This window comes from Thamnophis sirtalis, unplaced genomic scaffold (assembly GCF_051295495.1).
Source record: "Thamnophis sirtalis isolate CommonGarterSnake01/CBP01778 unplaced genomic scaffold, rThaSir2_p1.2 scaffold_2, whole genome shotgun sequence".
In the NCBI taxonomy this organism is placed as follows: domain Eukaryota; kingdom Metazoa; phylum Chordata; class Lepidosauria; order Squamata; family Natricidae; genus Thamnophis; species Thamnophis sirtalis.
The window spans coordinates 22,350,400-22,364,661 of record NW_028261382.1 but is presented as its reverse complement, the minus strand read 5'-3'; the positions used below and the strand labels follow the sequence as shown (position 1 = coordinate 22,364,661).

Below are 14,262 nucleotides of genomic sequence, written 5' to 3'. Positions count from 1 at the left end.
CCTAAAGTGGGAAATTGTGTACCTTACAAGCAGCAGTTTCCATGGGTCATGGAAAGTCGTAGGAGATGAAAAAATGCAGCTGTTCATTCCAGCTTACTTCCTTTGGGAACTGCATGCAACTGCAATCACAGTAACATTATGGGGTCAGAATCGGAAGGAGCCAGAGTCCAATTGCCTGCTTAGTGCAGAAATGCAAATTACAACCTAATGAATGTGTACTCCAAAATGTCCTAATGGTGAGAGCAATCAACCAATGGAATGCCTTCGGAAGCTGTGGGTGCTCCATTACTGTAGTCTTTCAGAAAGAGACTGGACATCCGCTTGTCTGGAATGGTACAGGCTCTCCTGTTTGAGCAGGGACTTGGACAAGAAGATCTCCAAGCTCCCTTCCAAGCCTATTATACTGTATTCTGTAAATTAAAACTCTTATTAAAATTTGAAAGTCATACATAATTATCTCCAAGGTCCCTTCCAATGCTGTTATTCTATGTTCTAGCCAGAAAAGAGCAGCACTTTCCTAAGCCTCTTTCTCAATCTGCTCTTGCAACAGGAAGTTTTTTTTAACCTCAGCTAAAATCTTCCTTCCGGTAATTTAAATATATTACAGTATATATTGTCCTAAATTACAAAGAACAGGTTTTTGCTTTCTTTGTGTGACAACCCTTAAGGTATTTGAAGAGGGTGGTTATGATTGCATTATGACTTTTTGTCACAAAGTTAAACATACCCCATTTCCACAAGCTTTTCTTATTAGAGTCCAATTCTCTGACAATCCACAATTAGGGCATATACCGTACTTTACTTGAGGTGGCATCTGACTGGTGCAGACTAGAACATAATTTTATAAGGAAAATAATACCAATATTTGATGCAATCTAAATTTGATTTTGCCCCTTGGAACATGTAACTATTTGCCATTCCTTAAGACAATGTTTGCCTTCCCCCTTTCGAAAAGGATTTCTCAGACCCCTATCTGTAACTTTAGCATTCAAGAAGTGCTATCTATCTCTGAACTGTAATATTAATTCAAACTATACACAATATGCAAAGACATATAGGACGTTTTAAAAAACTTCCAACCATGCAACAGATATTTTCCCTGCAGATTGGAAACAGGCTTGATTGTCCATTTAAAAACAATCCCAAATATAAACAAAAGTAGCTCATCTTGAATTTAAATTACCTTCCCAAATTAAAAAAGGGGAGGGAATATTTTCCCATCTGCTCATCCTGTTAAGCCTGACCAGTTTTATCCCTCCAGCAGAAAAGTCAAAACTGAAAACAGTGTGCAATTTCACAGGAATGCATACAGTAATTTAAGGACTCCTGGCTACCACCTTGTTCTTGGATGCTCCAATAACAAGCCTTGGAAGACTTTCCTTTAAAAACAGATACTTACTTAGAAAACTCAACACAACTTGGATATAGAATATCTAAATAACCTTCCCACATAATATCATCATTATTTTTATCCTACCTTTTTAAAATATATGTTTTGGTTATCTCAAGATTGTGACCCTATCTAATACGTCTGCCTATTTTCCCCACAACGATCCTGCGAAGGGGGCCGAGTTGAGAAAGAATGACGGGCCCAAAGTTACGCAGTTTTCATGCCTAAAGAAGCCCAAAAATCTCCCAATCTTCTCGTTTCTAGACCAGTATTTTAAATACTACATCAAAGTGGCTCTTAATTTTTAAAAACAGTTTATATTCTTTATTGTTTGTATAAATGTACCTTCAGAAATCGTGAGCACTCCATCACTGGAGGTTTTTAAGAAGAGACTAGAGTCTAGATCAGTGGTTCTCAACCTTCCCAATGCCGCGACCCTTTAATACAGTTCATGTTGTGATGACCCCCAACCATAAAATTGGTGTCTCAGTTCCTAAGACCATCGAAAATATGTGTTTTCCGATGGTCTTAGGCAGCCCCTGTGAAAGGGTCATTCGACCCCCAAAGGGGTCCTGACCCACAGGTTGAGAACCACTGGTCTAGATAGTCACTTAGAAGAGGAGGTCAAATTTTTCTCCAAAGCACCAGAAAGCAAGACAAGAAACAATGGTTGGAAACTAATCAAGGAGAGAAGCAACTTGGAATTAAGGAGAAAATTTCCAACAGTGAGGACAATTAACCAGTGGAACAGCTTGCCTCCAGAAGTCTTGGGCACTCCATCACTGGAGGTTTTTAAGAAGAGTCTCTAGACAGTCACTTATCTGAAATAGTACATGTTCCTCTGCTTGAGCAGGGGGCTGGACTAGAAGACCTCCGAGGTCCCTTCCAGCTCTATTCTATTCTAAATGTAAATGTAAACATAAACATGTGCATATAAAAGATTTGTAGTAAAATATTTTGCGATCTTTGTAAGATTCTTTTCCTACCTCAAAACAGTCAAGTCTGATAGAAACAGAGGGTCAGGCTATTTGGAGCTATTTGCCCACAGAAGTATTACCACCAGATCAGACTTTCTCCGTCATTTACATAGTCCATATCCATATTCTGTAGATTGCCTTGAGTTTGTGTTAAATGTTAAAAAACAATCTCATGTTTTAAACTTTATGTTAATACCAAAGAAAGTGATAAAAATCAAAGTCAGAGACAGATGCTACAGAGAGAACAGAACACCTAATGTTGGCAAATGAGCAGGAGAAAAGATAGATAGTAGGGAAGGCGGGGAAAATTTCAGGTCTTAAAAAGTGCTTTCAACGTTATTATTTTGAGTAATTTTCTCATGCTTACAGAAGGAAAAAAATGTATAGCCCTCACATATAAATTTGCTTTCTCCACAGGACCTTGAAGAGAGAGAAAAGGAGGAATGTTTTGCCATCTAAAACAGCCAGGTTTTAAAACCATTCCCTAATAAGCCCATCATCTCAGCCAATCAGAGACAAGATTAACGAAGCAGTTCAAAGCGTGAATGAAAACAGATAAATGTTTTTATGCTTTACAACAGTTGGCTACAACAATGTTTTTTTAAAAAAATACTCTTATTTCCAGACCAGCAAAATTCCACTCTGCTCTTCAAAGCACAAAAGGCAAGAGGGAGGTAATAAACAGGATCCATTCAAAGAAAACAGCCATCACTCTGTATACAAACTCCTGAAGGATCAAAGCACAGTTGAAGAGTCCAAATGAAAAAAGATCTTTATAGATACCTAGAGGCCCTCTGGCACTGGTACATCAAAAATCTCAATAAGTCTCAGCAAGCACAATAGGTTTTCAACACATTATAATTGTTAATTATTAGATACCTGTTATCCATCTCACAACTATCCTGTCTTCCCTTGCAGCCTCATCCCAATTTAAACCTACATCAAGCATCTAATGTAGCATGCTTCAGCTATTGCTGTTTGGAAAGCTTTTACATTACCTCTGACTGACTGCTGATGTACAAATTTGACTTACCTTGTGGCTTATAAAGACTGAAACTCTGTACAAGAAAATAAAAGCCTTTCATCTGCACTAAAGACTTTTTAAATTAAGCATTTACTTTGCACTTAAGGCATTGGCTGTATTTCATGCAAACTAGCTAGCTTTGTAATAAATGAAAATATTAAGCACTACAACTGAATATATCCACCCCAAAATCCTTTTATCACCATCAAACATATGAATAATTAAGGAAAGGAAATTAATATTATTGCAAAACCCTTCAATGCAATCCCAACAGGAAATTGAAACGCTAAGAATGCTATACCTACATCAAACATTCTTTAGACCAAAGGGATATTATTGCTTTAAAGAGAAACTTCTTGAGATGCTGCTAAACACCCAGAGACATTGAAACTATTTTCTCTCACGGGTGTCCCCATCCTTCCTCCAGCTGTCATTCCTTGGGCCCTTCAGAAGGAGCCTCGGGAGGAAAAAGGAGGCGGTGAGATTCCCCACTTTTGGTTTCTTTCTTCTCGAGGAGGGAACCCAGTTTCCTTCCGCCCCCGCTCGCCTCCCAGGGAGCTCGGGAAACCTTCAACTTCAAGCGGAGGGAGAAGAGCCAGGAAATGCGCCCAAGTCCGGAGAGGGAGAAGCCCAGGAAGGCCCGCTTTCTCCGCGCTTACTTTCTGGCAACTCCGACCCCAACTCAACGCCGCTCGCCCGTCCCCCGGCCCGTTTGATTGCGCCCCTCGCCGCGTTCACACGACCCCAATTGGCGTCCCGGGCACACGCATCTTTCGAGGGAGTAGGAAGGAAATCTTTTGCCTCCCCCAGGCCCGCCAAAGGGAAAGGGAAGCCGTGGGACAAGAAGGCGCCGATGAGCTTGGGGAGGGGGGTTAACTCCGTCCCTCCGCTTCCGCCAAGCAGCCCCCCGTCCCGAGCCCGAGCGCCCGACAGACTTTCCCAGCCTTTCCCGTGGCAAAACCGGCACTGTTCCCCAGGGGGGGGGGGGGCAGGCGGGCTCGGGCTCCCCGCATCTGAGGCAGGAGTTGGGCCCCGGGAATGGGGAGAACCGGAGCAGGAAAGAAGTCCCGAGCTCGCTCCGCTCTCCGCCGGGGGACGGTCGCGGGGAGCCTCCATCCTGCCCGGAGGAGACCAGCCCGGCTCTCCGTGGGGGAGGAAGTGACAGTCCCGCAGCGAGGTGAAGGCGGCCGGGGGAGGCGAGGCGGCGGCAGAGGCGCCCCCGGGGGTCTTTTCTCCAGGCAGCCGGGGAGGAGGGCGCCCTCCTCAGTCCTCCTTGCCCCTCTCCCCTCCTCCGCGCTCGTGCCGATCCCGCCGCCTCAGAGGCGCCCCCACCGCCGCCCCCCGAAACGGCCCGGGGCGGGGGCGGAGAGTGGCCGCGGAGGGAGGCGGGGGGGCTCCCAACTGCGCCTTTACCTTTAGTTCCGCACTGTCCGCCATCTTGAATCGCGGGGCGCAAGCGCAGTGAACCCCGCCGGGAGACCGCCTTCCCCGCCCCCGCCCCGCGCCCGGCGTTTGAATCCGCGGCGCGCGCGCGGCAGCCATTTTGTCCGTCCCCTCTCAGGGCGGGACGGCGGTGCCCGGGAAGGGGGAGCTCCCTCCTCGTGGGCGAGGCGGCATGAGGGGCGCTGCTTGGGGCTGACGGCCGGGTGGGGCGAGGTGAAACCCACCATCGCTCACCTGCCCTTTTTGGAGATGACGCTCTTTCGCGATCCGCTTCTTTACCGCGGGGGCGTTCACTTGAAAGGATGGCGGGTTCCGTGGCGTCACGGCAGCTCAGCCAATGGCCGCAGAGGGATGCTGTGAGCCACCTGGAGACTCTGGGCAGCCTCTGATGAATTAAGGGGCTCGACTGAATGACCACAGGGACACATCAACGACCCCGCCCCCAAGTAGGACAAGCTATGCATCTGAATGCAGCCATCTTCTGCCAGGCTTCCCCTCCTAGAGGGAGAAAGAGTCAAGAGAACTGCAGGAAACTGGAGCAAGAAATGAAGAGAAGGACCAGGGGAGACACCATAGCACTCTTCCAATACTTGAGGGGCTGCCAGAGAGAGGAGGGGATCAAGCTGTTTTCCAAGGCACCCGAAGGCGGGACAAAGAATAATGGATGGAAACTAACCAAGAAGAGATTCAAGCTGGAAATAAGGAGAAATTTTCTGACAATGAGAGCAATCAACCCATGGAACAGAAGTTGCCTTCGGAAGTTATGGGAGCTTCATCACTGGAAGTTTTCAAGAAGAGACTGGACTGCCATCAGCCAGAAATGGTATAGAGTCTCCTGCTTGGGCAGCGGGGGAGGGGGGTTGCACTAGATGACCTACAAGGTCCCTTCCAACTATTTCATTCTATATTCAATGGAACAGAAGTTGTTTTCAGAAGTTGTGGGAGGTTCATCACTGGAAGCTTTTAAGAAGAGACTGGACTGCCTTCTGTTAGAAATGGTGTAGGGTCTCCTGCTTGGGCAGGGGTGGGGGTGGACTAGATGACCTACAAACTGCCTTCTAACTCTTGTTAATCTGTTAAAGAAACAGGTTGAGCTGAGTTGGCAGACCTTTTGGGGGGGCCTCATCTCCCCAACAGTGCTGTGGCCAGGAAGAAAAGGAGCAGAGGACTTTCCTTCGGTATCTCAGGTAAATTATTTTAGTCCAAAGCTGTGTCAAATTTTAATTCTGTCTTCTTGTGTTCTCATTTCTCCATGCAAATAGAATTTCTATGTAATTGCAGCATTGAATTTTAATTCACTTTTTTTGATCAGAAATCTAAAATTGAAATGGGAACTCTCTCCTTGTTCATCAATTGAACTACTACCATCTTCTGGCCTGCCAAGAATATTGCAAATTGGGCTTCTTAATTCCTTGCCTTTTTTTTTTTAATAAAGTTTGGTTTTTTAAAAATCTCTTGATGTGATTTTTCTCCAAATGTGGGGAAAGGGGACTGAATCACACCATTATACACTACTGGGCCAAGAAGTTGCGTTTTAAAAAATAATATTTAAACAGGTAAGCATAAACAGATAAACCCTTTTGAGTACTTATCATAAATCAGGTTTAGAGAGCAGCTACTGGAGGGGAACTGCCTGGAAGATAACCTCTTGAAGCAATAAGTATTAAATAGCTAGATGACATCAAGGAAGTGGGACTAGGGTTCCTTTGGAGAGACGGGATTTGAGGCCATATATCCTGATGGCGAACCTATGCCACGTGTGAACTGCCAGCTGCTTTTCGGGTCTCTGCCATGTATATGCGGGGGGCAGTGCACATGCATGTGCGGAGGCAGGGAGCACATGCAAGGGGTTACGCATGCATGCACAGGTGGGGTTGTATGTGCTGGGGGGCACACGCATTGCATTGGTTTGCGGATTTGCGTTCCCGTGTGCTTTCAGCACTCGGCGCCAAAAAGATCACTGCCATATATAGAACGGCCCCAAGATTTCCTAGGGAGCTTTGACAATTCTCCCTAATTTCTGACTTCGGGACCTCAAGTAGGGTTGGCCAGGAGCTACTGATGCAGGAGGGGGTGCACAGGTAAACCCACCAGTGGCTGGCCAGGTTAGGTGGTCTTAATAGAATGGACCTTATAAATTCATATTAGCTTGATCTTTAGCTTGAGTGAACTTTCTAACTTTGACTTTTAGCTTCCAACTCTGAATTCCTCATAAGTATTAAAAATAGTGCTGAACAGTGTGGCAAGACGCTGTAAAGGAGGGGCACAGGAAGCCAGGCGTGGGTGAGAGATAGAACAGAGATGAAACAGCTAACATTTCAAAATGAATTTCTCCTTTTCAAAATGTCATGTTTGTCTCGTGTATGGAAACACCTTGAGAATGCACAGTGTGGAACACAGCATAAAAGTAGCATCCTGGGCAGAGCCCAGGCAGTTCAGATTTTGGTGTGTGAGCACGCTGAACTCGATGCATCAAATAAACCTGTTTCTCTTGCACCTTCGTGGTCTCGAGTCCTGGTCTTTCATAAGTAGATTGCAAACCTCGATCTGCTGCAACACTACTATCAATTGGGATCTAGGATAATCTCTGCTATTTACCAGTAGAAGAAAATTTGTAGGGTTAAGCTGTGGATCCTTGTTGCTTTCTGAGCTTGATGGTTTTCTTACAGACATTTTCTTGCTAAAGTAGGTAACATCATCAATGCATCTGAGCTTGGTTTTTCTTGCAGATGTTTCATTACCAAACTAGATAACATCATCAGTGCAGTTTGTTATTAATAAATGTGATAAAATACCACATTTGTATTTTATTGTAATAGGAACATAGAAATTTGTGTCATGCTATTGTATCTGTAATGTTGGACTCCAGCAGACAGACTATGCATACATCTCTAAAGTTGAAGAATTGTTTGTGCACCACTTTGTCTAAGGGGGAAATCTGAGAGCCAGTTTGGTCTAGTGATTTAAGGAAACTGGCTAGACATCAGGACACTGAATTCTAGTCCCACTTAGATATAAAAGCCAACTGAGTGTCTTTGGGTTACCCACTCTCCCTCAGCCCAACTAACCACATAGGATTGTGTTATGGAGAAAAATAGGAAGAGGAAAAAATATTAGTTATGTTTGGCACCTTGACTTATTTATAAAAATAAAAGTGTATGTCCTCAGAATGTATTGGCGAGTTTACATACTATGTATGCCCTGTGTTAAAATGGTAAAGACAATATATTTTATAGCGATTCACCTGATAATGTCAGGCTGTTTCATTACTTCGTTGGGAATGAGATGACAGGAACATCAGGGTGCCAAAAAGGGAAGTGATATTGGTAGACCACTTGTCCTGTGATCAAGTATAAATGAGGACCATAGCAAGAAAAACCAAAAAGAGATCTTCAAACCTTAAGGATTTGTAATCTGCAAGGAAAACCGATATATAGAAAAACAGAAATTTGCATAATTTGAATATACAATGCAACCAGATGATGTGCTAAAAACAGGTGTTGTTGGATAGGAGCAAAAGAGTCATGGCCTCTCTGCCCACATGATCAGAGTGTCAGCCTGGCCGTCATCCCTTTCCTTCAAGCTTGCTGCCAGCTGCCATGGAAACGGGAAGGAAGGGAGCAATGGGCATTTGGGAGGGGAAGCGTGCAGGAGGTCTGAGAGTGGAATTGCTGAGAATCGACAGGGAGGCTTGGACTCGAGAGGCCAGCCTGGGTTGTTTAACATCTTCAAGGCCAACCGTCCCGGGAATGGCATGCACAAGGCAGCACAGAGCACCTGGACTGGACTAGAGATATTCCCAAAACATCTTCCTGGCCAATGATTGGACTCTGTCTGCCTGACTACTGGGGGTGTGGGCTCTGCAGTTATTTTCACCTTGCCTGACTTTTTCTGCATTCACTTTTTTCTTAGTAAAGGTACATTTTCCCTGAATCTATGGAATCAAGGGTTTTCTTTCCTAAGAGTTGATCAGAAGCCTGATATCCACCCCTTTTTACATGCATGATTACATGGCTGCCACCTTGACTTTATTTTGCCCACGTGGGCTTTTTATCCTCAACTAGAAAAGATTTTTGTCCTTTGAGTATTGAACAAATTAATGGCAAGAAAAAACAACAGGTAAGGTGGTGGGGGGACTCAAAGAGATTATTAGAATGTCCTTATAAAAGTTACATATCATTACTAAAGTTTTTGAACATTTGTCATCAAGAATCAGACCCAACTTGATGGTATCTCATTCATTCACTCGAATACCAGCTGACAGTGTGACACTCTGACTCTGTGCTTTTCAATCTATACACGAGGACCTAAAAGTCATGTAACTATTAGCCATTTATATACAATTAGATTACTGAATTAACATGTTGCTCTAAATCATAATATGGCTTGATTTTGGCCTAGCATGCTATAATGGAGCCTTGTACTTCTTTTTTAACTGGTCACAATTCAGCAAAACATGACTTGTAATTTGATCCCAACCAGAGTACCAGGAACTGTATAACATTGTCCTGCAACAGCCATATTATATAACTACCTAATAATTTTTAGTTTCGTTTCAAATCAAATTGAGCTCTAATGAAGATTGCTGATTTTCAGTGGATTTTCAGTTCAATGGACAGAACTATTTAAATCAACATTAAAGTATAGAAGAATGCCAAGAGTAGGATTTTTTTAAGGCTGCTATGGGCAGAGCTCCTTTGGATTGTCAATTTTCTACAAACAGTTTGCGTAAAATACATAATTGTTCTAGGAACACTGCTCCAAGCATTGATAGATTGGACAAAAATAATTTATAAATTATCAAAAAGCATTGCATAACTTCAGTTGTAATATATATTTGTTGTTAGACTATGACTAACAATGCTACTGTCCTATAGTTTCAGGAAATTTATTTTTAATTTTTGGAGATCGATCTAGAAGACATGTATAGGTAGTTGGTGACTTAAGCAACCTTTTGTTTAGTGACCAAAGTTACAGGGACACTGAAAAAAGTGGTTTAAGGAGCATTTATCACTCTTACCATTGTAGCATCCCTAGAGTCACACGATCAAAATTCAGAGCCTTGGCAACTATGGCATGATGGTTGTGTCCTAGGATCTTCATTCGATCACATTTTGGGACCTTCTGACAAGCGAAGTCAAATTCACTCAACCACCGTTTTACTAACTTAACCACTGCAGTGATTCACCTGACAACTATGGCAAGAAAGGCCATAAAGCAGGTCCAGCTGTCTTCATCAGCAATGGAAAGTTTGTGATGAGTCAAGAACTACCTCTATGTCTCTAGGTAGGGTTATAACATCTTGGTAGCCATCACTAAGGGCCCAATAGAAAAGGGTCCATGAAAAGAAGGCAAAACTTACACCATAAGGCCATTAGCAACACCATCACCTTTCTTGAAGGAGGCTTGTAAATAAAAATACCATAGATATGATTTCAAAAGAATTGCTTAATCTACATGAGGTGTGTCCAACCTTTTGGCTTCCCTGGGATACATTGAGTAAAGAGGAATTGTCTTGGTCTTGGGCCACATATAAAATATGTAATGTAGTTAATGTATTAAAATATAACGAAAGGCAGACTAGATATTTGTAGTAGATATCATTTTTATTAAATATTAATTCTACTTTTAAATTTTGCTTCTAAAACATCTGTCATTATTATCAGAAATCATCCTAACCATATCTATGTGAAGTTATGAGCCACTCTAACATTTATATGCTTCATAATCTCAGGATCTGGTTCTCTAAGAGCTATAGCAATAGCACTTATAGACTTATATACCGCTCCACAGTGCTTTACAGCCCTCCCTAAGCAGTTTTACAGAGTCAGCATTTTGCCCCCAACAATTTGGGTCTTCATTTTATTGACCTCAGAAGGATGGAAGGCTGAGTCAACTCTAAAAGCATAAGACCACAAATTACCTACTTAACTAGGACTGCAACGCACTGAATCAACGTAGGTGTTGAAGAAAATATGTTTACCACTTTTTGCAATATGTAGGTTTGTATTGTGGCCTTGTAGTTTTCAGTTCAAAGTAGTTCTCCTGTGGCTAGCACAATCCTAGGGGACAGATCCACAGTTGCTTTCACATTTTTAATAAGTGTTGTAGCCAGTTAGACTTTGGGAAATAATAGTGATGAGTAAATATGTTTTCTTACATATTTTTTTTCTTTCTGTTAATTAAAGCTTGGGATATGAATGTCATTTGTATAGTAAATACTAATTACTGTGATGCATTTAATTGTCACAGGCATTATATGTGTTAATCTTCTTGTGTGGCCTTTCATCTTGACAGCTTAAGCTAGGAGATGACAAGTGAAAAAAGGAACAATTTAACTGAAACCTCCCTTCCCAGAGACTAGAAATATGAGCTTGCAAGAATATTAAAAACAAAAGAAAAGCATTGAGATTTTATAGCAAAAAAAAATGCAAGGCAGCTTAAAAAACGAATTGTAAAAAATAAGCTATCTAGTCACTTTTTAATTGTAATCCCATGCAAGCAAAACATCTCCAAAGGTTTATTAAGAAAGTCAACAACTAGTCACTGACCATAAACCTCTTTGTTTTATTAGGATACAATACACTAATCAATCAACGTATGCTAACATTTATAGCTTCTCTTCCCCATCCCTGTTTGGCAATGTTATTAATATAATATGAATCTCTATCCCTTAAGAGATGGGGAAAATATTAATTTACACATTTTCTTCAAAACAATTCAATGGATAACTGTAATACAGGAATTTAACCTAATATGATTGGTTGATATTTTATGCTTCTCCAGTAATAACATTAAAAGTAAGTACAATTTTCATCCTATATTTACTTGGAAGTAAATCCCTCTTCTCTCCTGAAGTTGTTACTCCCTCCAGAAGGATAGCTTCGTTGCCCTTAATGAAGTTTTCATGAAATAAAATTCCTCCATCTGGACTACAACATACAGCTGGAAAGAAGGGTAAGAACTCCTCCCTCTATGTAAATTATAATTGTGCTCCAAGGATGCAAGAATGTCATGCATCTCATATTAGTTTAAGCATGCTGGGGAAGGAGATAGCCACTGCAGGTGGTAAGTTGTTGCATGAGCCATCATGTAAATGTGTCCACAGAGTGTGAATGTCTGTGTGAAGAGGCCACAGTGGCAGGTTGTCCATAGGAAATGGAGGGGGTCAAAAAAAAAAGTTAAGATAGCAGATGCAACCACATGTCCAAAGCCTTCCACCTTTTTATGTGCATCCTGCTGTTTGAATGTGACCGAGAAGAAGGAAGCCAGCTGGACCAGAGAGAATGGAAATTCAAGCCAGCAAGAGACTCTGGTCATAGAGACCTATTAAATTTCTCCTTTATATGTTCAATTTGATTAGCCATTGTGGGAAGCAGGATGCTGAGGTCAGATGAATGTGGCAATACTCTTCTAACATAACTGCATATATCCTGAAGTTGGGCTTGATTGACTCTGTTCACTGCGTGCAAACCTTCAAACATCAGAATAATTAAGAATAATCATTTGGCAATTAACTTTTTGTCACTTTCCCCAAGTTTAAAGATAACTTTGCATTCTCATATGTTTCCCGCCCACTCAGTCTGGATGGAGGTATGTTTTGCCATTTTGGAAAGAGAGTTTCACAATTGTTGTGTCGGGAAATGACTACAAACATGAACTTATTAAACCCGAATATTCCTGGTTCATGTTTCCTTTGAAATGCCAACAGAACAGCAAAACATCACAAGATCAGAAAACTGCCGAAGGGGGATTAGTGAAAGCAATTAATTGAACCATATAATTAAGGCTTCCTTTCAATGTGGCTAAGCTTTCTTTTTCCATAACATAAAAACTAGTCAGAGTCAAGTGTGAATTCATAACTCCTGTTGTTTATTTTGTGAGAGAATGGAGCAGATGAGATGAGTACAATGACAGACCTCCCTCTATCAGCTGCGACAGTGAACAGTGACCAATGGCAACTCTGGATTCAGGGAGGGAATCCAAAGAAAGTTCAAAATTAGTAGCGTCCACAATTGCACAAATATAATTTTCAGGTACCGTAATTGCCATATAATTAGCAGTGCTACCTTTTTCAATTTAGATTTTTTTTCTGTTACAGTTTTTATTGTGCTTTGATGCAGTATTATGCCTTGCAGAAACACAAGAATGTATATATTTGACAATTCTCAATGTTTGGGGACGTTATAAATCAAATCTCTGGGTCATTGTGTGCTGAATATGTGTTCTGTGACCAAGAGGAGAATCTCTGGCTTATACCCAGATACTCTGTGATATTAGTAACTAAAATAATGAAGGCTTAAAATAGATGTTTACAGTGCCATTTTGCTTGTCTAATCAGTTTTGCTGTAATCAGCTTCTGCTGCTTTAATGGCATCTCCGGCTTTTACGTGATAGATGGGTCAGCCACAGGACTCTGAGAAGAGGGGAGTCATAAGTGGATGTTTGTGTAATTAAATGTGAGACAAAGTAGCAAACTGATTAGTAGATTTAGAAGCTGCCTTATCAAGGAGCAGAGAGAAGCAGTTTCACACAATGTTGTAGGAGCATCAACAGGCTGGTTCCAAAAACTCAAGATGGCCAAAGCTTGCGATCAAACCTCCTTCCCTTTTCTACATGCATTACAAATCACATAAAAATGGGGTGGGGCTCTGATGTATGGCCAAGGCCGCCCTCTTGATTTTTCCCCAAAAGCAGCCTTCCTCTGGATGCTCCTGCTTTGGTATAAGTGAAGATTCAATTCAGGGTCTGAATTGTTCATCATGGATTGGCCTTGATGACCAGGGCCAATCCATTTAAAATCTCAAATGGGATTACATGGAATAGCCAAGATCCCCTCACAGACTGTATAGGGAGTTCCTATAGGGAAAGAGGGATAACCAAAGAGTGGGTAGCACCCCCATTTATCTGTGTGATAGAAAAGGCAAAATATGAATATGAATTATAACACAAGTAGCAGTTTTAACTTTTCTCCTTTCTCCTTCCTTTCTATATCTTACAAATCTTTCACTTTTGCATATATATATAGCGCATTTATATATATATATAAATAAATTATGAAGTACCAAAACCAGACAAGCAGGTTAACTGGGGTTGAATTCTCAATAGAAATGTATTCAGGCACCCGGAGCAACCAGATAATAAGCACAAATAATTAAAACAGAATTATTATTATTATTATACAATTGTATCACAGCGGCCAGTTGTTTCGCCGGATTTGGCATTGGTTACTAGTCGGGCCCCACCCAGGGGCCTAGGACGTCGTAACGTATTTTCGTAATATGCGTGCAGATCCAAGCAGTGCGGCTTTTTGCATTTGACTGATGGTGATTTTGTCAATTTTTAACTGTTTTAAATGTAATTCCAGTGCTTTTGGAATAGCACCCAGTGTGCCAATTACCACTGGAATTACCACTGCTGGTTTGTGC

General features: G+C 41.9%; 1 protein-coding gene across 3 annotated transcripts in view; it reads right to left on the bottom strand.

The window, feature by feature from the left end:
* The window catches only part of PIAS1 (protein inhibitor of activated STAT 1), an 84,044-nt gene extending 79,111 nt beyond the window's left edge, over positions 1-4,933 (bottom strand). Inside the window, exon 1 of one of the 3 annotated variants that reach the window (XM_014056110.2) lies at positions 4,805-4,933. In XM_014056110.2, coding sequence (XP_013911585.2) covers positions 4,805-4,933 — 129 coding nt within the window. Of the gene's footprint in view, positions 1-3,696; positions 4,377-4,804 lie in introns of those variants that run through there. The other 2 variants (XM_087704393.1, XM_014056118.2) reach the window with 2 other exon arrangements.
* Positions 4,934-14,262: the final 9,329 nt, after the last annotated feature.